We start from the raw sequence: 24,885 nt of genomic DNA on the forward strand, positions 1-24,885 counted from the left end.
CATTAGACAGAGTAAGTCATGGTGGCTTAAATCCCAAACATTAATTCATTATAGTTTTTCAGTCCACCTTAGTGTAGATAGTTTTTTAACTTTAGCTCCTGACGAATGGCCTCTAGACTTGTAAAATTGAAAAGAAACATATTGACCAACCGCCAAGGAAGAGCGCCACACCTAAGACATTAACTTAGCATTGCACCTTTCCTCTTTATTTTAATCAGGGTAAGAGACCCCACAATTAAAGTTCTTTTGCTGGTACTCCCAACCCCGTTTTAACTCACATAAACATCACACACCACTTATTCATCTACACTCACTAAATCTCTCACCCCCACTGCACCAAACAGCTATTTGTAAAAAGATCTCTGCCAAAGTGCCCCTCATCAAAGCCCGTCAGGCATTGCAGCGCTAGCCAGACGAGGAGCAGCCCGATGATGAAGCATGACACCCAACTGGGTGTGTGAGGGCATTACATTCCAAAGAAATGGATTCCCATCTCTTTGACTCTATAGCCTTCTGTCCTTTGTATATTACTAAATTCTAGATCATTCAGAAACAGCACAACTTTAATTTTCATACGGAGTTTATGCCCCAATTAACCAGCTACCCCTGACAAGCTGTGTGGTTATCTGTAATTAATATATGAAGAGGTCTTTGACCACACATTTGAGTGGGGTGGTAATATTGAAAAAGATAAAGTTTACTTTATGGCAACTTCCAGCAATCTTCTGTAAGGTCTTTCCCATTATCCGCTATGTGCTATACAGTGGACAAGACTGTAAATAGCTACAAAAGTTTTTAAATCATGAGAACTTAGCAACCTGTATCAAAATGGCACACATGAATCATAGACACCCTGTCCCCATACCTGCTCATATGAATGCCTTTGCCAACTTCCTTCTTGAAGGAGCAAGCTTGCATGAGTTTTAGCTGAAGGCTCAGTGACAGCAGGACAATATTCATTATGATAAGAAACTTATGAACAAAAAGTAATGAAGTTATTCCAAAGAAAACTTTATATTCTTCTTACATCCGGGCTCTTTCCAACTGAAGACTTTATTTGTAGAGCTCACAGCAACTGAGAATGAAAAAGGGAGGAGGAGGTAGAATTATTTGGTAGTACACGACCTAGCGAAACTGGGCCAAACTTAGAATGATGCAGTGAGCAAGTCTTAATAGCCAAATATCAGAAGAACGCAAGTAGGATAGAGCCAAGTATCAAAAGAATGCACATAGGATAACCTGCAAAGCCACCCAGCATGCATCTCTTACAGGTACAAGCCCGGGAAATGCAATCAACGCCTCCTTGGCCCTGTTTGAGTGTGCTTAGATAATGGATGGATATTCGGTTTCGGTCCCATGCAAAGTGTAGCAATGGCTGATACACAAACACTGGAAGTCTCTGTTTTCCTGCACTACTACTTGTGGTGAAGCTCTGCATTGACTGACTGGGTCATCACCTCCGTCTCAACGGTCACCTGCACATTAGTAGAGCTGCACTGAAATACATGGATGGGGAGTGGTTAAGAGATAGACCTTACTAAGTTTACTCTTCGTGCAAGTCCAGCATCCAGAGTCACTGCAGCAAACTGAGGCTTGTTCCCCAGGCCCACGTCCAATGAGGCAGACTTTCTCAACCTCTTGGCACAAAAGGCCTGCAGCATGACTGCCAGAAGGAGAGCCTGGATGAGCAACTTGGAACTTTAACTCCAGATGGGCATCGATGCTTAACCTGACTGTGCCATGTAGTTTAAAGAGCAAAATAGTTTTTGCCCTTAAAAGGCTCTCAGTTCCTGGATGCACACCTCGAATTTCTTGACCTTAACTGGAGTGACTCAAACTCGGTGTCAGGTCATCGAGGAAAGAGGGTAGCGTGATCCTTCCATTTTGCCATGGTTACTTGACCTGCTTGGATTGGGTGGGTGACGGTGGCCTCCACAAAGAAGCATCCCGGGAACCACAGACAGACCGAGACTCTCTAAACATCTCCTATTATTCTTAATGATGATGAAATCCGATGTCTCCTGATGATTTCGAATGAGCGCGTTGGAAAGAGTCGAATCCTGATACCCAGAGAGCCCTGCCAAAACTATTAAGGCTGACAAAAATTAAAGAACAGATTAGTACGACCTGAAGAATGGACAACAATCCTCTGAGTAAGAAATTCCATAGATAAGACCCCGAAAGAACCACCCCGGCTGTGAAGCCAAAGACCTTGCGCCAAAACCTGATTGCATTGATTCAACCGAGCATTAAGAGGATTTTTCATCTTGGTCCTGAGGAGAACCCCCACAACTAAGGGGCTTCGAAACGCGTCAACCTTTTGTTTTTTTAGGCCAATCTGTCATTTTACTTTTCTGGTACACAAGAGTAAAATATACAAAAAAGCAGGATGGCCTGCGTTTTGTGATTTAGGTTATGTTGTGTAAAATAGGCATTAACCAGTACCCCCCCCCCCAAATAATATAGAACTAAAACTTCTAGGTGAGGTACTCTTTGTATTTCTACTTTTCTTCTATTTTCTTTTGAGTGTGAGTGGACGATTGTAGTATATGTATGATAGTAAAACGGAATGATTGAGTTTGTTGATGGTATACATGACTTTCCTGTTTTCTTTAAGAAGTTCTAACTTTTCCTTCCTAAAAAATCCACTGTAGATACTCCCCTTTTAAAAAAAATAAGGGCTCACTTTGTAAATAGGCTATTGGTCTAACTTGCTTGTAAAAACCTTTTCAAAATACGTATACATTTCTGAAAAATTAAAAGCAATTTGATTGAAAGATTCATTCAGACTGAACTAGTGGTCTATACAGAACAATAGTTTTGTTCATTGTTTTGTGAAATTCATGAAATCATCCGCAGTACTGGCATATTGTTTTGTTGATTCCTGATGATTCGGGGCACCAATATCCTTCACGCAAACCAGATAGTTCTGGAGGAACCTGGTATTAAAAGTTTCACTTAAAGTGAAGGCTTGCCCGAGGTGACCGTTCACATGAGAAGTACAGATTATGTTGGTCAACTACTGCAAATGGTTGATGGCACAATATGCAAGGGTAAAAAAACAGACTGGTGTCACATAAGCTACTCGAGCTGAAGGAAGACTATGGATGGAGGAAAAACGAAAAACAAATCTAATATTCAAAATTGTACGGGTGGCCTCTGCCCCACATAAGAAGAGGACGACAGAATAAGGTATCAATCAACACCATTTGACAGCGTATCGTATGATGTATTACTTCATGGATGATGGATACCCACAACTTGAGAATGAGAAAAAAAAAGAAAGTAAGAGAAAAGTGCTTAATGAAGCTGAGGGCTGTTTAATGGATAGCCGTCTTCACTATCCGACTCTACAGAGTTTAAAAAAAGTACAAAAACTGTAAAACAAAATGTGTTGTATTCTGGTGTCATGCCAAACTGTTGTTACTGGAATCACTTGGCACTATCGTCCCGCTGTGAATAAGATTCAGAAACTACAGAGCCACATTTACAACTTTAACAAATCTAAAAATGTACAAAGGTTGCAAATCAGGATAACTTGTGTGGTGTGAGATGATGAGAATGAATAGCTTTCGTCCAGGGCTGTTTCCCGTTTTCTGTCTATGGAAAATAAACCCACTTGATAAATGTGAGCGTTAAAGGTTTCAACAAAGTGGCGTCAAGAATAGATTTTGGATGGTGGCCAGTCCTGTGGGGCTCTTCTGTGGATAAACCAGAAACCAAAAAGCAGTCTTTAAAGTGCAGCAGAAGAGGCGACGGGAGACTGCAGCGTAGAAAATACTGGAGGTTTAAATGTGGGGTCCTCGACCAAAGATGAAATTACAAACAACGTAATCAACATGTTCGTTTTTTTTCCTACCCTTATCTTGTCCTTTACATTTCGACTTCACTTAATTTAGCTGCTGGTTTGTTTCCCAGTTGCCTGTTTAAGTAATATTGCTGTCGTTTTTGCTACAGAATCACTCTGATACAGTTTAGCATTATGTTAAGTATACCAGAAAGTAAACAGTGACATCTTGGTACATGAAATGGAGAAGAAAAGCTACTTGCCCACAATCGCGGATCCAGGAGCGAAGAGTTGTAAGGTTACCCACTCAATGTATGCAGCGTCCTCACTCTTGTAAATACAGTTCCAGAGCATTACAAGAGGCTGGTATTGTGGAGGGAAGAAATGAGAACAACAGCTCTGGTGGATCAGTGCTTAATTTGTAAAATATTAAGTGCCAGGGCCCTCATCAGGAGATCAGTTCACCTTGCACCACCCATTGTCCATGTCAGAACTGCCACCACAGTCCCTACACAACTACTAACCATCACACTCCTACAAGTGTGACAAATCAGACTATTCCAGTCCCCCAAAGCTATAAGATTAGCATGGGTGGAAGGTAATAGTCATTTATAACATATATTAAATTAGTAAATGTTAGAAGGTGGTTCTGACACTATGAGCCGCCCGGATTTTACGTTTTTTGAGCACCTAATTGTTGAGCTTTTACTGTGGGGAGCCTCATAATCTGGGACTCACCCACAGTGAACTCATAATGAAGGAGACTGCATGGAGATTTTACTGGTGTATCCCTGGCTTGACTAGGCCGCTGCGCAGCAGCTGGAGTATGGGACACCGTGCTGGTTACATGCAGACACAGGTGTACATGCATGTGCACACGTGTAGGGGCTGTGCAGGGGAGATTCCTGGTGTGCGCAGTCCAGAAGCAGTTACAGAGTGAATGGTGTGGCAGGACTTAGGCAGAATTGGGTGGTGACATGGAATAGGCTTTATACACTGGAAAGGAATATGCCAGGGAAAGTCAGTGTGTCTTACTGTGTTTTCACTTCATTATTTCCCTATGGGGATGTGGGGCCCATGGCTAAAATGACTTCCACAAAGACTACAGATTCCAGACACGCACTAATGTCCAGTGTAGCAGATGTGAAAATGAGTATTCTGCAGAGTCCAAAGTCATATTTGTACTGCTTTTGGGTTGTCCAGAAATGTCATATTTCTCTGAGTCCCTGGCTGGGGTCTGGCCATGGCAGGTTAGATTAATGACCTTTCTTCCCAGAGCGAAGATCTTCCCTCCAAGGAGGTAAGATAGGTGGAGCTCCCAGCCAATCCATCAACAGCTGTCGCAGTTTGCACCCAGGAGAGAAGGCAGTGAGGTGGGGGGAAGGAGTTGGGTTTCAGAGGCCATGTGGCCAGAGACACTGGACAACGCCATTTTGAACAAACCCAGAGACTGGACAAGAAGAAGGGATCCGGGGCAGGGGAGTGATGTGTCGCTGTTTGATAGGACACACAGAGAATTCCTGCCAGCCCCCTACTCAACTTTTAAAAAGTACTTGCACAGGAAGAGAAGCTCTCTCTGGGGTGCGGTCCGCTGAGGCGAAAGGTGCTGGAGCCTGGTGCAATGGGCAGTTGGAAGGAGGACACCCCTGACTGCCCCCCAGGGCCCTAACAGCGCCAGAACAAGAGCCCAGGACCGGGGCACAGAAGAGGAGGCCTCTGCGCAGGGAGAAGAGAGGTGCAGGGAGCAAGTGAAAACCGCTCCCTGCAGAATGAACTCTCTTGGAGACCCAGAGGATGAAGGAGAGTGCTCCCAGTGGCTGGGGGACACCACCAGGAGCGAGAAGACGCGAAAATGGGGCAAATCTGACTCCAGGGGGTCGAGATATGCCCCTGAGAAGGTAGGCGACCTTTGACCCCACCTGGGACCGACGACGAAGCGCGTGGGGCTCCGCCGCCGGTCGCAATCATGCCCCCGGGGTGGGTCAGGTCCCGGCGGATGCCCTCCAAAGAAGTAAGCCGGGGTGCGCCATCGTGCACCCCCTGAAGATGCCCCGCGGGTTGCCAGGAGCCCACCCTGGACTCCGCCGAAACCTGCGCCGTCGCTATCCCCTTGAAGCGGTGCGGGAAGAGGGGCCCGGGAGCCCAACTCCGGTCCCCGTGAGGAGGCAGGGGCGAGAGGCACCGCCGCGCCCCCCGCCAAGAAGATAGGAGGAGGGGCCCGGGACCCCATCCCCGGGCCCGAGGTGCCTGGGTAAGGGGGAGTGCCATTGCCCCCCCCCCACCGAACGAGTCCGGGGGCCCGGGACCCCATCCCCGGGCCCCGAAGTCAGGAGGAAGGAGGAGCGGGCAGACGAGAACTGAAGGGCTGGCTCCCACGGACGCACACAAGGGTGCGGGCCGAGCGGGGAGCCGGCGGGGGCAGCGGGGGGTGGGCTCCCCCGACTGCTCTCCAATGTGGAGAGCCTGCGGGGGCCCCGGGTGGGACCGGGGCCCCAGACGAGGTAGAGGGGAGCCAGGGGCCCGGGTGGGACCGTGCCCCAGACCAAAGCACTGAGCGGCTGGAGGTGGGCTCCCCGCACCGCATCCCCTTACCTGGGGGTCCGGGTGGGACCGGGCCCCCCACCGAGGCCCTAGAAGCAGCCGGAGGCCCACATCGCGGCTCTCCCCGCACAGCGGGAGAGCTGCTCATCAAGTATGCAAGCAAGCCCACAATGCCTTGCAGGCCAGGACCGACCTGCAAGGGCTCACATCATGTTCTTTGCTTGTGGTGACCCCAGGAGGACGGGGTCACCACCACATGAGTCTAAAGGTGCCGGGGGAGCTGCAGGAGCGACGCAGTCCCCAGCGCGAATATGACAAGTTACCCTAGGTGTCCTGGGGATTTGAAAAGAATAACCCCTCCAGGGCTCAACCTGCATTTAACACCTTCTGGGCTGGAATTTTTGTTCTTCAGCTGAGGGTGTTTTGATAATTGCACCAAAGAGGAAAGGGCTGATTGGGGGATGTCTGGAGAAGGGCATCCCCTGGAGGTGAAAAGTGTAATTGCACCGAAATGCATTTATTAATGGTTATTTCTTTTCAAGAGCCTGATGTTCCATCTGAAGTACTGGTTTAAGGTAATGTCATAAGCAAAGTGGATTTAAGTGGCTAGACACTCCTGCTAGGGTGTCTGACTGTATTTACTTAATCCTGTGATGTCTTTAGGGGCTGTAATTGCACTGCATTTTTAATGATATCCAAATGTGCTGAGTACTGTCATTCTAAAGTGTGCGTAAACATGTGTTCTTGCTGCTGCGCTTAGGTGAAGACCCCAGACTGTTAGCCCTTAAGATGAAGAGGTGCATACTGTATGGTCAGTAGGAGATGCTCAGTCAGGGTCATGTGTCACCAAGGCAGGTGTAGCCTGTTTAATGCTTTTTGAGGTAATGGGGGGGTCGCCACTGGGATGGTGCCAGTGTGCAGGGCCCTCGCTCCAGGTTAAGATCAATTCACTGCATTGGGGGCAAGATGATGTGCATACATGGGAGTGGTGGTACTAGACCCCACCCCCTCTGCGGGAGGGGTGGAGATGTTATGCAATATCACAAAGTAAACCCATCAGCTTATGTATATTTGTAAATTGGTGTATAGTATTGAGTGGTGTGTGTGTTCAATAAATGTACTCTTACTTTCATAAAGCAAAGTACAGACTGGACAATCAATTATTGAGTGTTATTTTTGCGCACCTGCAAATGGCGATTACAAGCCCACACCACCTCCCTTGAGTAAGCCTCAGACTGCTCTGCAATGCTACCCTCTGAGAGTCAGGCGCTGCCCTCGGGTGTTTGGTTCCCAGTGAAGGACAAATGTGTCATGTTATTTGTGTAGGCCTCACAGATGCTGCCTCGTTTTCCAACAGTAAACAACTGTTGTTGTGCTCACTGTTAAATCAGACAAACTGTCATAAGTGCCGGTGCTGCCAATTAAGTGTCAGTGCCGCGCACCGGAAACCACTGGCTCAAATTAAGCACTGGGTGGACTAGAGAGCAAACCTGGCTTCAGAAATAGGAACAGATGCCGCATAATCCACACTAGGAAAGCGGTGGCCTTGTAGACCTCTTAAACATCTAATGAATGACAGGAGAGACTAAGTATGTGTGCAATGGACCTGATTTGATCACTTGAGGACATAAGTGTCAGCTTCTTAATGTCCTGGGAGAGAAGGGAAAGCCTGCTTTAAGATGCATACTTGGGGATCTGAGTGTAGGGGGGGATTAGAGAAGAATGTGCTGCTGTGTCAGGAATGTTAGGGATGTTGCTCCATTTTGACTACTTTAGGCAGCTGCCTTACGGCTAGGGTGATCATATCTCTCCAGGTCATTATGGGCACTGCTTTCAGTCCTGGACTTTCATGTGCTAGCCTAATGCATTTTGGGTGTTGAAGTCTTGTTTTACTTACACTGAACTATTTAGACTAAGATACCTAAAATCAATAATTTGTAGGTGAAAATGTAACGAATGGAGACAGTGTCCGTAATGACCTGAAGTGAGGTGGTCACCCTACTGATTGCACCATCACAAAATGGTGCCAGATTTCCATAAAATGCCTCAAAAAAAGAGCTTTTTGTCTAGTGTCGGCGTATTCTTGCCTCAAATATGGAGGCCAGGTTCGGGTTTCTTACAGGCAATGTTTGGCTGGTGGGAGAATAGAAAAGTGAACCAAACTCATTGCTTGTGTTTGGAGATACAGAGAGTAATAGTCCCTGCTCTATGGTAACATAAGAGAAGATGCAAGGGTTCTGGGGGTTCAAACTGCTGCTCAGTGAAAAGAAACTCATTCTGCATGACAGTAAAAGGTTGAATGGGTTGCAGCCCTTGTCCTGGAACATTCCCCAACACTACCAAGGTGAAGCCCCAGGAATCAGTGCTGTGATATAGACTCATGTCTCCCATGCTCCCCTGTTCTGTGTCGGTGGCCACTGTTAGCTCGGTGAGTCACTTCCTCTGGCACCCATATAAACGATGCCCCTAAGTCTACATCTTCACTCACCTCTAATAATCTCTTGAGACTTCAGTTGGTTGAAGTCAGTGAAGAAAGCCACCCCAAAACTGCTTTGGCTGGGTTCTACTTGGCTAGACAGAGGCCATGCCACTCGAGGGGCTGACTTTTTATCCTGCCTTCCAGCATACCCTAGGGACTAGTACATCTCTTTTCACTTCTAGACGGACTGAGGTGAGCTGATGGCGGAAGTATATACTATCTAATTCTGTCAGACTCATTTGTGGTGTTTGCCATTGTTGTTTAAGAACATCTCAATTCACTCCGTCTTGGCTAGGTATGAGACTGATAGGAAGTGTCTGGTCTGTTTTGTCCAATCATAACCATTGTATAGTTTTGCTGTAGTATGTCAACTGAGTTCCCTTTCTTGTGGAATGCACTAGGACTCTTCTCCATCACCCATTTGATCCACATAATGTGCTTGCCCTCATTTGCAGTTAACAGATCATATGTCTTCCATTCATGATAACACCAAGGTGCTTCTGTGTCCTAAAGGAGACTTAGTTTTAACAGGGACAGATTTTGTGGATGTGCGATGGCTAGAAAATTGGTTGGGGTTTTATATGGACATTAGGCATTTCTTCCTCAAGCTGATACGACCATCAAGTCAAGATGCCTAACAATGCTGCAAGGTTGGTTGAAATGTTCCTGTTGGGTCAAGTCCATCTTGTAATCAATTATTGTCATTCTTTACAAGGTCTCTGGGTGCAGGACAGCACGAACCAGAAAAGCATTAAACGTTTAGGCGACAGTTGGTCAAGATATAGGTGAAACTGTCTTTATCACTGCTACCAACTGCTAGTTGTAAAAGTCTTCAATAGAAATCTATTTAAACCTGAGCAAAAAACATGCCAGACGCAAACTGGTGGTTTTACCTCACCCATTTCCCAGCTACGAAAGTGGCTGTCCTGCAAGGCACACTGGAAATGCGATCCATCCCTTCCACTATCTCCTCCTAAGCAGAGGCGTAGCTTCAGGGGGGTGTTTGGGGTGCTAAATTCCCCTACAAAATGTATTCTGTAGTAAATAGTTGGGTATAGGTGCTTTCAGTCAGGTATGGAGCAGTGTCTGTTGGATTCCAGTCTTGATTTTTACATGCCCACATTGACCAAAACACACACACTCTCTGCCTTAAAACTAGGTTAGTTTGAAAACCATTCTGTTTTAAGTACCCCTAACAATCCGCACTCCTATCTTTTTCCACTGGCTCTTAAGTCCCTCTTGTGTCTTGCTTCTCATAATCTATTTTAACAAGCTATGCCAAAGCGATTGTTGGGAATTCTGAAGATTACGCTCCCCCAATCTTACTGACCAAGCTATGCCCCAGCTCCTAAAGGCATGGACGTCATTTAGAGATCCACAGGGGTCGCAGATGGAAGCCTTGGCTTGTCCCTTGTAACCCCTGGCATTGCCTTTGCGACCCCTGGCCTCAGAGGTAGCAAAATCAGTGCCAGGAGCACACAGGCAGGTCATACTTATGAACGTCCGCCCGTTGGGGCTCCCTTTACCTTTTTTTCCAGTCAGTTATTTATCCCACTAATAGTGAACAATGGTACGTTATTTCCTATTAGTGTAATAAAGAATGGAGTAAAATTAGCAGGAATATAACCCACCAGCAGCTGAGGTAAGTTAAACATGCTTTAAAATGTATATTATGTGTGTGCTTGCAGGTGAGAGTGTGTTTATGTGAGTGAGAGAGTGTGCGAATGTGTGTGTTTGAGTGAAAGTAAAGGTCAAATGGCATGTGATGTCACTTCTGTTACCCCTGGAATTTTGGTGAATTGACGTTCCAGCCTAAGGGAAGTCAAATTATATATAATTTACATACACGCAATAAAATGTTGGTCTAGCTCCTTAAATAGGATTTGTTTTATGGACGTCAATGGGGAGCTTACATGGCTTATCCTGGCAGACAAAGCGCTGGACTTTCACAGGTGTGGTTGGTGCTTTCCTAAGGGCAACGAAGCTTGTATGGGAGAAAGTACAAACTGTGTGGGTGGGTGACAAATTATCATAATCTACTTCAGGATTTTATTTTAAATGAAAAGGTATAAGTGTTAGGTCTCACGAAATGTGACCATGTTTCCCTGGCCCTGCTAACCCTCTAATGGCTTCACGGACCAAATTCAAAACCGTCTGCATTACCCACAGAGCACTGAACTCCTCTTTACCCTCCTATCTAAGTGATAAACTGAAAACCTCTGGAGCAAATAGGGGTTCCAGAAATGCCCAATCCCTGCTCCTGGAACCCCCCACCATAATCGAGAATGGTAAACGAGCCATCATTCTCTAGTAGTGCCAAAAGAATCTGGAACTCCTTACTCATTTTTGCATAAAAACCTGCATAATCACCTTCAAAAAGGACCTCAAGCTCCTCCTATTTGACAGACACCTAAGTTAATCACCATCAACCATACCTAAATACTCTACCCAGGAACCAAACTACCTTCATTGTGTGTCCCCACCATCGTATTCAGTGCTTCAACCGTGTATGTCCCTGTCCAACGGTTGCTTTTGTCCTGGTCGCATCTACCAAAGCGATATGTCTGAATGTAATTATTGTAACTGTAACTTGCTGTACCCTCGTATCATGCTACCGATGTAAAGTGCACTGATGCCTTTGGACCATGTCCTCGCTATATAAAATTGCAAAAAAGAATGAAGTGTGATTAAACGAGCATACCACCCCTATAATGTGTGCTATGTGTGACTATGCCACCAGGCTGTGCAAGGATCACTTTTTGTCATGGTGCAGAAAACAACTGCATGTGTTTACAATGGCACAGAACAGAACATGGAGGACTTGGCTGCAGCTTTGTTAGGAAAAACCTAGGTGAGATCAAAACTTAGAGATATGAAATGTAGTACAACATAAATGTGTCAGGGACTTTACATGCAGGTGCCAGAAGGTTCACGGTTCAGAATGATGATTCTTTGCTGATTTTTCAATTCAGCCGCAAAGAAAGCATGCCCCTTTAGAATGGCTTCTGGCTGTTCAGCAAGGAAAGGTTGAGAGACTGTGGGCCTAATTTGTCATTTGTTGGATCAGTCGCCATACAGCTGGGTTGCGAAAGCAGCACTTCTGTCACCTCCATGCCTAGCCCACCAAAACGAGAGGTGCCTGGCCATTTGTCACTCACTGTGGATGCTGCTTTGGGAACAGTGATGGTAGGTACACCATGCTATGCTCGCACTAGACTTGTCTTTAGGAAAAAAACAAAAGTATGCCCCCCCCCCACGGGAACTGGGTCTTTTCCAAAGCAGCCTGAACACCAAACAGACCGCACAAGACGGTCAGATTACTTTCACCAGCTCCTCTTGAGAACTCATTCACTTCGATCGAGGATCAATAACTATCGCCACATTCTGTGGACCTACAACAAGAATATTTATTTTTTGGGGCCAACCCAAGGCCTAGAAAAAGCTCCACGCCTGCATGCCCTAAGGCGGCGAAATACGTTTGTGACTCTCCTGTGCAAGAATCAAGAATAAAAGAAAGAAACCAGCAAATCTGCAGTTCACTCATTTCTTATTCATAAAGGCCTTTATCTTGACATGATTTAAGATTATTTACACTGATAAGGCATGATGTCAAGCTGACAAATTACTGCAAGTATTCCCTAAGTCTATGTTTACTTATGGATACGGATACTGAGAGGAAGGGCCGTACCCAGAAGGGGTTTGCTAAAGCACGTCCAACTATGCATTTTTAAGAACCACTGAATCCAGAGGCCCCAGGCTCGTCCCTATAGAGCGTTCATGTCTGGGGCTGCCATGGTTTCTACATGGTGAATCCTTGGCTGAAAAACATTGGCGGGAATGGCACTGAAATTAAGCAGCCCCACAGGCTCCATTCTTGCTGGGTGCCCCACAAGCGTTTCCCAGATGGCAGCACTGGAGGCAAATCCACTGTTAGAACAATCACTATCACTCTACACAGGCGGGCAAAGGAAGAGGTGGTAGATGGTATAGCCAGAAACGTGTTATGACCGTCTACAGACTGCCAACCTCAAATGTAGGCCCTGGATGTTATTGGCCATGATCAACTGAAGGCCGTAACACTTCAGGGTTGCATGCTGATCAAGAGCATCTCCTCTGAGGCACATGGCGCTTCTACCATGTATCAAGGCAAGGGAGGGGTAGTCTTTTCAGTCTTGGCACCGGAACTCTGGACCTCGTCCCTTTGACATCCGGCTATTTTCACTAAGGGGCTAAAAATCTGCCTTTTGTCAATTTAATTCTACACATGAAAGCATCGACAAAGCACACTTCTAACCTCAAATAAGCACTTTGGTCAACTTTCAGTGCACTTTATAAACCTCGTCTTTGTAAAATGTATTTGATAGCCTCTTAAAATGCTGCTGCACCTACTTTGGTCTGCCCAAAAAGAAGGCATCCTTCCTGATAGAAGATTAACTTTGCTGGTTACAAAAAATACAGGAAGCGCAATATTTTCAGCTGCTAGTGATCTTGCACAAAAAATATTCAATAAAAAAATATCAACTTCAGTTGAATCTGAAAGGACAGATAATTCACACAATCTAAAGATGTTACAAACTCACACTGTGGATAAGCCTTTTAGTCTTCTCCAGGTATTTATTGCTGAAATATGGGGGGTTGTAACACACTGCATGTAGTGCATGTATACATTTGCAATATAATGTGTTTCTTGACTTGAACGGCCACATATTTCCAGTGGTGACCACTTGCAGAAGCAGTGCCTATCCTACATATGTTGGGCCTTGTATCCTACGGCTCCTCTATTTCCTACCCTTTGTGCTTTCTCATTTTGAAGGTTCCATTTTGGTTGCTGCGCCTTCTCCCAACTGATCCTTCTTCCTCTTCTTCCCTGGCATTCATTTAAAGGGCAGAGAGATTAAGGACATGTTCCTGTTTCTCACACTCATCTCCTGTTGGGTAACCTAAATGCATTTCTTCCACAGAATCAATGATTGGACGCTCTCTCTTTAGTAAATATATCGCCACCCACAGAGTACGGTTGAGCCGGCGCCTCTACTCGGTGGAACTCACAGCCATTTTATCATGATTGTAGCTTGCTGTTCTAACCGGACTCCTCAGGGTTTATGCCACGGCTGGTTGCATGATGGTTTCTCTCATTCTATTCCTGCTAGGCTTCAGATATTATTCTCTGGTTTCTTAACAGTGCCTGTAGTGGTTGAGCTTCGATCACTCCTGAGGGGACACCTTAGAGTATTCTCTGGTTGCTTAAACAAGCCTCCAGTGTTGGTCCTCTGTCGCTCCACAACGAACACCATATTGGATGTTACTGAGCTCAAGTCCTGACTGCACTTGGTTACGGTAACTAAGTGCAGAGAGCAGCTGTGTCTAGGGCTGCTCAGGAACTCACGGATTGCTGGAGTTTAGGGCTGCTCAGGATCTCCACAGATTGCTGAAGTTTAGGGCTGCTCAAGACCTTCACAGATTGCCGGAGTTCAGGGCTGCTTAGGACCTCCACGGATTGCCTGAGTTTAGGGCTGCTCAGGACCTCCACGGATTGCCGGAGTTTAGGGCTGCTCAGAACCTCCACGGATTGCCAGAGTTTAGGGCTGCTCAGGACCTCCACAGATTGCCGGAATTTAGGGCTGCTCAGAACCTCCACGGATTGCCAGAGTTTAGAGCTGCTCAGGACCTCCACGGATTGCCGGAGTTTAGGGCTGCTCAGAACCTCCATGGATTGATGGAGTTTAGGGCTGCTCAGGACCTCCACGGATTGCCGGAGTTTAGGGCTGCTCAGGACCTCTACGGATTGCCAGAGTTTAGGGCTGCTCAGGACCTCCACAGATTGCTGGAGTTTAGGGCTGCTCAGGACCTCCACAGATTGCCGGAGTTTAGGGCTGCTCAGGACCTCCACGGATTGCTGGAGTTTAGGGCTGCTCAGGACCTCCACGGATTGCTGGAGTTTATGGCTGCTCAGGACCTCCACGGATTGCTGGAGTTTATGGCTTCTCAGGACCTCCTTGTTTTGCTGGAATTTAGGGCTGCTCAGGACATCCTTGGATTACCAGAGTTTAGGGCTGCTCAGGACCTCCACAGATTGCTGGAGTTTAGGGCTGCTCAGGACCTCCATGGATGTCTGGAGTTTAGGGCTACTCAGGGCCTCCACCGATTGCTGGAGTTTAGGGCTGCTCAGGATCTCCACGGATTGCCGGAGTTTAGGGCTGCTCAGGACCTCCATGGATTGCCGGAGTTTAGGGATGCTCGGGACCTCCACGGATTGCCGGAGTTTAGGGCTGCTCAGGTCCTCCACAGATTGCAGGGGTTTAGGGCTGCTCAGGACCTCCACGGATTGCCGGAGTTTAGGGCTGCTCAGGACCTCCACGGATTGCCGGAGTTTAGGGCTGCTCGGGACCTCCATAGATTGTCGGAGTTTAGGGCTTCTCAGGACCTCCACGGATTGCCGGAGTTTAGGGCTGCTCAGGACCTCCACAGATTGCCGGAGTTTAGGGCTGCTCAGGATCTCCACAGATTGTCGGAGTTTAGGGCTGCTCAGGACCACCACAGATTGCTGGAGTTTAGGGCTGCTAAGGATCTCCACAGATTGCCGGAGTTTAAGGCTGCTCAGGACCACCACAGATTGCTGGAGTTTAGGGCTGCTCGGGACCTCCACCGATTGCTGGAGTTTAGGGCTGCTCAGGAACTCCACGGATTGCTGGAGTCTGGGGCTGCTCAGGACCTCCACGGATTGCCAGAGTTTAGGGCTGCTCAGGACCTCCACAGATTGCCGGAGTTTAGGGCTGCTCAGGACCACCACGGATTGCCGGAGTTTAGGGCTGCTCGGGACCTCCATGGGTTGCCGGAGTTTAGGGCTGCTCAGGACCTCCACGGATTGCTGGAGTTTAGGGCTGCTCGGGACCTCCACGGATTGCCGGAGTTTAGGGCTGCTCAGGACCTCCACGGATTGCTGAAGTTTAGGGCTGCTCGGGACCTCCACGGATTGCCGGAGTTTAGGGCTGCTCGGGATCTCCACGGATTGCCGGAGTTTAGGGCTGCACGGGAACTCCACGGATTGCCGGAGTTTAGGGCTGCTCAGGACCTCCACAGATTGCCGGAGTTTAGGGCTGCTCAGGACCTCCACAGATTGCCGGAGTTTAGGGCTGCTCGGGACCTCCACGGATTGCTGGAGTTTAGGACCTCCACGGAATGCTGGAGTTTCGGCGCTGCTCAGGACCGCCACAGATTGCTGCCATCTTCCACCGTGAGGCCTCCTTCTGCACTGTTGTTCAATGCATCTTCTCATCACAGCATGTCAAGCATCTCGAGGCTTCACTCAGCAACTCTGTGTTTGTAAATGTACTTACCCATACCAAAGAAGAATAGGAAGACAGCTAATAGGGCTAGATCAAACTCTTCATTGACAATATCAAATTAACTTGTTTGATTGGCCAGCGTGTTCCTTCTTACATGTCGCAGCCTAACATTCCAAGTAGTGAAATCAGATTTGGAACCGCAGAATTCGGGGAGGGAATGAAATTTAAAGGTGCTGTTTATTTTTAAATTTTTTGTTATTGTTATGAGGGACCAATGTTTTATTAGAATTCTGCCATGTACAGTTCACTCTATAAATGTTATCGGAAGAGGGCAATGTAAGCACACGCTTTGCATCTACTTTGACATCTAGGGTTCATCCACTGTTTCTTCTTGCCTTTACTGTACAGGAGGAAAACAGTCGATACCCATAAGTTGAGTTTTTTGGGGCGCTTCACATGCAACTCCAAGTGCTGCTGATCGGCCGCCTGTGGTTGATGAACTGTATAAAATGACTACTGGGGCCAGCAGTACAGTAACTTTCCGGCGAACAACGGAATTATGGCGATCAAAACAGTAGAGAACTGCACAGCCAAAGCCAGACAGTTGACAACAATGGGGATTAGCTTCTAGTGGAGGACATACAAACAATGCAAACTCAACACTTATATATTTCCATCCAGGAGATAATCTTAACGAAAGAGAAATGATTACACTGTGAAATCAGAAAATATGACAGGTGCTTGTAAAAAAAAGTAATTTTTCTTGCATAAATAAATAAAGCCTATACTGTGTGTACAGCATAGTATGCTGATCGGAAGTTAAACAGATGATTTATTTGAAAGGAACATGGACACACAAATTAAGTATTGCACTGGCTGAAGAATCCAGGGCCTCCAACTTTAACAGTATAACTAACAGTGATGGCGAGAAGCCAAGAGACTACAAGATCAGGAAGAAGAACTGGTGAGTTGTGTACCCTGTACCCCATTCATCAATAGCATTTGAGACCACAGTATGACAGATAACAAAAAACAACCAGAAACCCATGCGTGATATTCTACTGAAGAGGGCAGCTCAATACCACAACAGGATACACACCACAACAAGGACTGAATGCTTTATATGTACTGAGGAAAGCACTGCAGTGTCACAAAACAACAGAACTGGCATCCAACAAGAACTAACCCGCGCTTGACATTCCACTGAAGAAGGTGTGCAGTGCTGAAGAACAAGGGAACAGACGTACAACAACAAGAAATACATGCTTCATAATGCATCGAAAAGGCACTAAGGTGGCACTACATAATAGGACAGGTATACAGCAACAGAGAACCCATGCTTGATAGCCTATCGAAGAAGGTGTGAGAGTATTACAGCACAACAGGACTGCCATTAGTAAGACATTGTAGCGCCTTTCGAATGACTGGGCTAGGACTGTTATGGCTGATAGGCCACAGAAGACACCACTAGCATAGGGGCAGCACTAGCAATAGGGAATGCATCCAACATCAATACCATGATCGATATTCCACTTCAGAAGTTAGCAGAGAGCCACAATGCAACAGGACAGACACCCAACAACAAGGAAACCATGCCTAGTATTCCAATTAATGTGATATCGCAATGGCACAGTGCAACAGGATAGGCATCCCACAAGAAACCTATGGTTTGATATTCCGATGTACAAGGCCTTACAGTGCCTCAATACTATATCACCAGAGCGCCTCCAGATTCAACAATGAATATATGATTGTTTTCCTCTTGGTGAACCAACAAGCAAACGTAGAAAGGAGATAGCATGGCAGCAATGCAGTGTAAACGTTTGTGGTTTAGCTGCACAACATGAGTTCACTCGGTGTTGTACAAGACTCCATGGACTTAATAGACCTTCCCAGGTAGGCCTGTAAATATTCAGCGCCCCAACCAGGGATCAACGGAATACTCACGACTTTCCCCTGCCCCATTTAAGGAAACATTATACAGAGGGCACCACCGTGACATCTGTCTTCTGAAGCGATACACGGAAATAGATTAAGTGGGTTTCGGTGCAATTTGAGAGCCCAGGTTCTGATCATTTATATTCAAGTTACAAGGGTGCTTATGACACAAGTAGGTGAGTTGGTGTGGCTCTAGCAATCTAGAAGTGGGTCACATCAGACGCCTAAACCTTTATAACGGTGTTTTAGACATAGAAGTAATCGAGGTTCTTTTAAGAACTCTAAACTGCTGAAAATGTTGTGTATCCATCACTGCTCACTACTACTGTGGGCATATGCCATCTTTCAATAATGGAGCACAGATGTTATTGAGGGAAGGTTTATGAGCTGCATGATCATCTGGCCCTTCCTGCGGGCTACTGACGCTTCCAAGCCGCAGACTGGATACCACAATGTTAACTTAGTTGCTTTGCTCAGTGTGAGTTTTGTGTGGTCACAATTCAGTCTTAAATTTAGCAACTACGAGCGAAACAGGGACTGGAAAACATCTCATGTTCCATGAATCCCTCCGAGTTTCCAACTTAACATAAACCATCAGGATGCTAAATTAGGCGCTACATAAACAAGGACACTGCCAACCAAGAGAAAAATGTGCTTTATGCCCCATTTACACATTTTTGTGCCCCTACTTTGTAACTTTTACACTGCAGATCCTTTGACATCAGTCAACACCACCACCTCGATTTCAGATCCCTTTCCTTCACCAAACTTTACTAAAGAAATGTGTACTTCACTATGAATCGGAGCCGGTAGGCCTTACACTTTAATGATTAGAAATGATTGGTTCACATTAAAATAAATAAAACATGGAAATAGCTCATTGATTAGAATACGGAATTGCAGAGTCAACCACAATGATAATCAACTTCGAAGTGTTGTTACCTGGTCGGATATACTAGTCCCAGAGAGATCAATTGATATTAAAGAGTCCATATTTCCTAGAAGTTCAATCCCAGAGTCCGTTACGTTCTCGCAGTATCGTAAACTGAGGTATGTTAGACTATGGCATCTATAAAAACAAGGAGATTGAGTTAAAACAACATCAGGATTCCACTTTGTGAATTTAGATTTGTATATTGATATACATTTTTGCTTGCCATGAGACCCATTATCAATTATGAGCAAAAACACTTTTTTCCCATTATCAAGAGATTCCTAAATCCAACTACTAGGCTGATATTTTAACCTGGAAATGGTGAATACCATTTGCGAAGCGCTCGGCTTGGAGATTTACATTCGTGAATAGGGACACAAGTGTCTAATCCCGCATCTTCTCCTTGTTTAGGTCTTGGACAGCCCAACTTCATTACCTTGAGACAGTCAAGGGCTAACAACTGGCCAACCTCTTTACATCTTATGCACCTTTCAGCATCTAATATTCTCCTATTAGGAGACTAACATTTGAGCGGAGTTACCAAATCCCCCTGACGCCATTTTGTTTGTTTTGCAATTTGTTTTACCAGTAGCATACTGGCCCACTAGTACAATGTGCCTGCTGCAGGACCATTGTTACATTTTATTTTTCTTTGCCAAAATCAATGAAGAAGATCACTGCAAGTCAAAACCCATCGTATCTGTTCCATGGCCAACACCAGCCATGCTCCTCATTTCTCCCAAAAATCTTTGACAAAACTTGTCTACGCCTCTGAAGAACACGAGTAGCGATGTGAATCTGAAATCCAGGTACAACTTTTATCTGGTGCTGTATTTTGCATGAACTGTCACCAGCTGGTTATGGCTGCCATAATGTCAGCTAAAATGGGTTACATTAAGGGTAAAATGCTCACTAACATTAAGAGTGTTGCAGGGATTCTGCTCAGGAACAGAACTATGCTTGGGACCATAGACCATAAGCATCTAGGGAATGAGTCAACATACCACCTCATTATTTATGAGCCCAAGACCGGTTAGCTATACTGCCTCACTTGCCCTCCTAACCTTTCCAGAGAAACAAGTGAGTTGGCACCCCAGGACACACTCCCGATCCTCTCAGGGATCACAGTAACAAGACACACCCTTTCATTCTCCCAATCATACTTGTCCACAAGATAAACAACAGACACAAAGGCAGTTTATAATATTTATTTACACTATCATGCTTTAAAATGCAGTATTTGTGCCACAATTATACAACAAATGCATGTTAAAAATATCGTTAGCATGGTTAATAAACCATATACCAAAAAAAAGCCCTGTCATGAAACCCCCCTCCCTACTGAATCTAAATGATTATATATTATGGATTTCAGGTATCAGTGGCAGACCCCATACCTTAGTATACATAGATGGATGCTCTGCATCTCGGCTGACACAGAACTCTTGCCTCAGCACCTTTGCTCAGTGTGTGCTTTATGAAATGAAATGATTACGCACTTGTATAGCGCACACTACCCGTAGGCATCTCGGCGCTTGTACGAATACCGTCGAGGAACCCTTCCTGGCCTTTCCCTGTGAGGAGCCCCCTCCTGGGCACCCCCAAGGTGAAGTCAGGCATCCTCAGCGTTGTTGGGGCCGTTGTAGAGATTAAGCAAGCTATTGCCCAGAGGTGCAGAGTGGGACTCATGATTAGAATAGGCACCGAAGCAAGAATTATCAGGTTCGAGGAAATTGAGCCCGAGACCCGCTGAGGCGGGAATTGAACCCTGGTCCCGGCCAGACTACTGCATCAGGGTCTGCCGCTCTAACCATTGAGCCACACTTCTCTAATCCCTGTCCTCAGTTATATGACAAAATATGTATGCTCACTAACAGCAGCTGCATTCTCGTTTTATGTCTAGGTGCTAGTGTCTGACCAGAGAGATTAACAAGGGGCATTGATGTTTGACCTTGACTAGTGTGTTCAGACCAAATCCCAGGAAAGGAACAAAATACGAAAACATGTACAGCTTCTGTGTGAAAATATAATGTGGCACAAAGGCAAGTGTGTTATGTAGTAATGTGTGCAAAATAAAAGCAGCCTACAACGTGCACAGTTAGGCTAACATAGGGAAAACGACAATGGACAATGCTAGAAACACATGACAAGAGATCACAATAAGTGATCTGACAGTTTCACCGGATACCTCATTAATGCACAGTCCCTTCCTACGCACACTTCGGATATAGTTGACCTACTAACAGGTAAGAGAGCAGATATTCTATTCCTAACAGAAACCTGAATTAATGAATCTTCAAACCCTGATATAGCGATGGCAGGGCCACATGGGTACGCCATCACGCACATGGACCAAGTTGGAAAAAGGGGTGGCAGCCTCACTATTATCTACTCAGACACATTTCAGTGCACTGTTTTCCCACTCTCTGGGCTAATGGACGCTGAAGGTCTGGACTTTTGTATTAAAACCTCACAAAATGCTTTATTTTAACCCCTTGCATGCGGCCGCGATTCTGCGCTTGTGCGGCAAAATCGCAAGTGGGCGGGTTCATGACGGCCCCCAGCCGTCATCAGCGCACGAGCACCGCGGTGCATGACGGACGGGGGCCGTCATCAGCATGCAAGGGGTTAAGGTGCCTTGATTCACAGACCTCCATGGCCAGCAACCTCATTCACCATCTCCCTGAGCAATACTACTGCACACGTTATACAAACTTCATAGTCTTAACCCCTTTGCTGCGGGGTGTTTTCCCCCCTATGCGGCGGGAGGGGGTCCGCGCGCGGCACCGCTGTGCTTGTGACGAGCTCGGCTCGTCATGAGGCACAGTGCAGCTGCAACCACACCCGTTTTTCGAAGGTTCAGCACAGTAATTATCCCCGCGTGCGAACGTTCCAACGGCTGTGATGAGCTCAGCTCGTCATGAGTGCAGCTTAACCCTGCCTCATAACGAGTTGAGCTTGTCATGAGCATGGAAGAGGTTAAGAGATTTCAAACTCCATGTTGATAACAAGACTATTTCCTCAGTGTCTCAAGTTTTGCTCTGAGGCACACAAAACATTGGGGCGTTTTTTGTTTTCCACGAACTTCTTGCTTACGACCTGTCTCATCAAGGGTTACTTTTAAAGGCCTCACCTAGGGGACAATCAGGGTAGAGAATGAGCATCTGATACTCGTTCTTCTGGTCCCCTGCAATTAATGCAATGATTGCACAACCAAATGCACTCTTATTTTCCAGCCTCCCCTGCAGGAGGGCCTGTCTGGTGAGGTTTCTATGATGAGGTTCAGTCTGTGACTGACACCAGGCAGAAGCCTGGATCAATGAGCGCCAAATGCAGCCTGGAACATCAGGCCTGGCCGAGCTGACTTTCACTCAGCTCCTGACTGACGCTGTTGGCAGGTCCCCCTCCTGTGAAATGTAGACCCACCTGCAACCCTTCCACAGGTGAAAGCAGCAGAGCCAGGGGGTCTCATGCCTTGGGAGCCTCCCCTCTTGAATGCCCTCCCTGCCGAAAGCAAGATGTCTCCCCTCTGCATATGCATACACATGCATGCACAGAACACAGTCTGAACATAACCAACCACATCACTACAAAACTACCGAGGACTGAGTAGAATGTAGAGCTTTTTAGCTTTTTATAGTGTGTGGTCTGCACACAACAAACACGCACAGAATCTGTATACAACCAACCATACCACTACAAATGCACTGAGGACCAAGTGAAATAGAGAAGATAGTATGTTTTTCTAGTCTTTGGTCTCCCCACCACACACACACACACACACACACACGTGCACACACACTCAAACACACATACGGTCACACACACATACAATCTGCACATAACCAACCACACCAATACAAATGTACTGAGGTCAGAGTAAAATCCAGAGGAGGCAAGCTTTTCATAGTGATTGCTCTCCATACACACATAGTAAGTAGTCCTTCCATTTTAGGGTGTGGGTAAAAAATAGAGTAAAAAGAAAGAAAGGAAAGTATTTAATTTAGCAATGTATAAAACACAGTAGTGGCGTGCACACCCTCTCACGTGGCTTGTAGTTGTGGTCAGCCTTTTGATCGAGCACAAGTACTTTAACTGGCACAAACTTACACACCTGCTCATTTTTAGGTCTGTCCTGGCATACCACTTCCGGGACATCCGGTTAACTTATAGTAGGCTCAGAGCCCCAGATTAGGCCCAGGTATGTGTGTCCTTCCACTGCTCACGTTTGGAGGTTACTCTTTTCTTTTTGCTGAAGCACTCTATAAGAGTGCATGTGTTTGAAAGCCGACTCCCACATGTGCTTCTCTGTGTTTAAGCACTCTAGAGAGAATGTCTTTTTCCTGTACTCCTCCAACCCCATTTTTCTTCCCTGTGCGTATCCTTGCCCCCACCCTCCTTCCCTTGTCCGTGTTGACTTGCTGTAATTGTCTTGCTCCCTCCCACTCTCAGCCCTCCCTCACTCCCTGTTGCCTATCCGCCTGCCCACCCCTGCCCTGCCAAGGTTACCAGGTCTATGTGTACATTCCAGTTTTTTCTTTGAGTTCTGGAACTTGCAGTAATGTTTATTCTGTTATAAATGCGGAACTGTATGTCCCAGAATTCAGAGACAGGTACCTGGTCTGGAGCGGCACATCATGCATGGACCTGTGTTATTTGGCAATTATGCAACCCTTCCACAATAAAAAAAAAGAGCTCTGACGCTACCAGAGCTGGCCAATACACAATGCTAATTAAAAAAAAAGGCACTATGACGTGGCTAGAGCTGGGAGTATCATATTGCTTTTTTTTTTTACTTTCAGGCATGCTTTGCTAGTGCTTGTGTTGAAGTGCCAATGGCGTGACTGGCTCTGTGGAAAGGATGAGCTGTTTTTGTAATGTGATATATTGCACAAGTGCAGAATGCTCTCTGCATTTTTGAAACATTTATATTTTACTTATCCATTTACAATAAGTAGTTGCTGTACTCATGAAATCCAGTATGGGTACGGAAGAGAAAGGTGGATTCTCCCAAGCATTTTGTATTCCAGTTAATTCATTTTCTGATTATGTGTAGTACTACCAAGACTGTCACGTGTTACAGTGCTATGTTTACTCGCATGTGTCATGTTTATGTATCGTGATGTCTTATGCTGATGGGCGTTAGACAAACCAGTGCCACTTATATAAAATCAACAGTGCTGTTTTGCGTCTGCTGTTTCATTCACATTTTGCTTCCACCCACTACAGCATTTAACATGAGGCAATGGCTCAATCTACTTAAGCCACTGATTAACCTCACTTTGAGTGATTGCTTTCAATGTTGGTCTTGTGTTTTGAGCCTGATGTGTCCAGCTTTATCAGTACCTGTCTCCATTCAATGCAGCATACCAGATTGTGTCCACTTGAAACTGTTTTACATTATCTTATTCCTTAGTTCTTTCTTTTCTCTCTCTTTCCTACTTTGTTGTTTCATTCCTTCTTTCATTCTTCCCTTTTCCTTCTCTGCTTTTCTGTTCATCCTTCTTTCTTGCTTTCCTGCATTCTTCACTTCCTTCTTTCTTGCTTCCCTGCCTACTTTTTTCATTTCTTCTTTCTTGACTTGTTTTTTTGCCTTCCATCTTTCTTTCTCTTTGTGTCATTCACATTTTTCTTCCCTTTTCTTCCAACCACTCCAGCATGTGTGAAGGGAAAATGCGTCAACCCACTTCAGCCATTGGCTGACTTCACTACGAGTTACAACATGCTGTCCTTTCACAAGCAGCGCATCCACACACAAAGTAGTTCCCTTCAGTGCGAGGGAGTACTATGAAAATGGGTGCTTTTTTGAGACCCAAAAACATTTTTACCTTTAGCCAATGTTTTTTTTTTACATCGATGATTCTCCATCAGCTTTCCGAACAATAACGTTTTGTAAAAACCATGACAAAACAAAACAAAA

The 24,885-nt window shown here is 45.9% G+C and overlaps 1 protein-coding gene and 1 long non-coding RNA gene across 2 annotated transcripts in view; one reads left to right on the forward strand and one right to left on the reverse strand.

Moving 5' to 3' along the window:
- FBXL13 (F-box and leucine rich repeat protein 13) overlaps positions 1-24,885 on the reverse strand; it is a 1,354,404-nt gene that overhangs the window by 278,950 nt on the left and 1,050,569 nt on the right. The window contains exon 17 of the mRNA XM_078679367.1: positions 18,974-19,100. Within this exon, the coding sequence (XP_078535493.1) occupies positions 18,974-19,100 (127 nt within the window). The remainder of the gene's footprint in view (positions 1-18,973; positions 19,101-24,885) is intronic.
- LOC144822187 (uncharacterized) overlaps positions 1-24,885 on the forward strand; it is a 534,981-nt gene that overhangs the window by 278,812 nt on the left and 231,284 nt on the right. The window lies entirely within an intron of this gene.

The sequence above is a fragment of the Lissotriton helveticus genome, chromosome 1_1 (genome assembly GCF_964261635.1).
Source record: "Lissotriton helveticus chromosome 1_1, aLisHel1.1, whole genome shotgun sequence".
Classification (NCBI taxonomy): domain Eukaryota; kingdom Metazoa; phylum Chordata; class Amphibia; order Caudata; family Salamandridae; genus Lissotriton; species Lissotriton helveticus.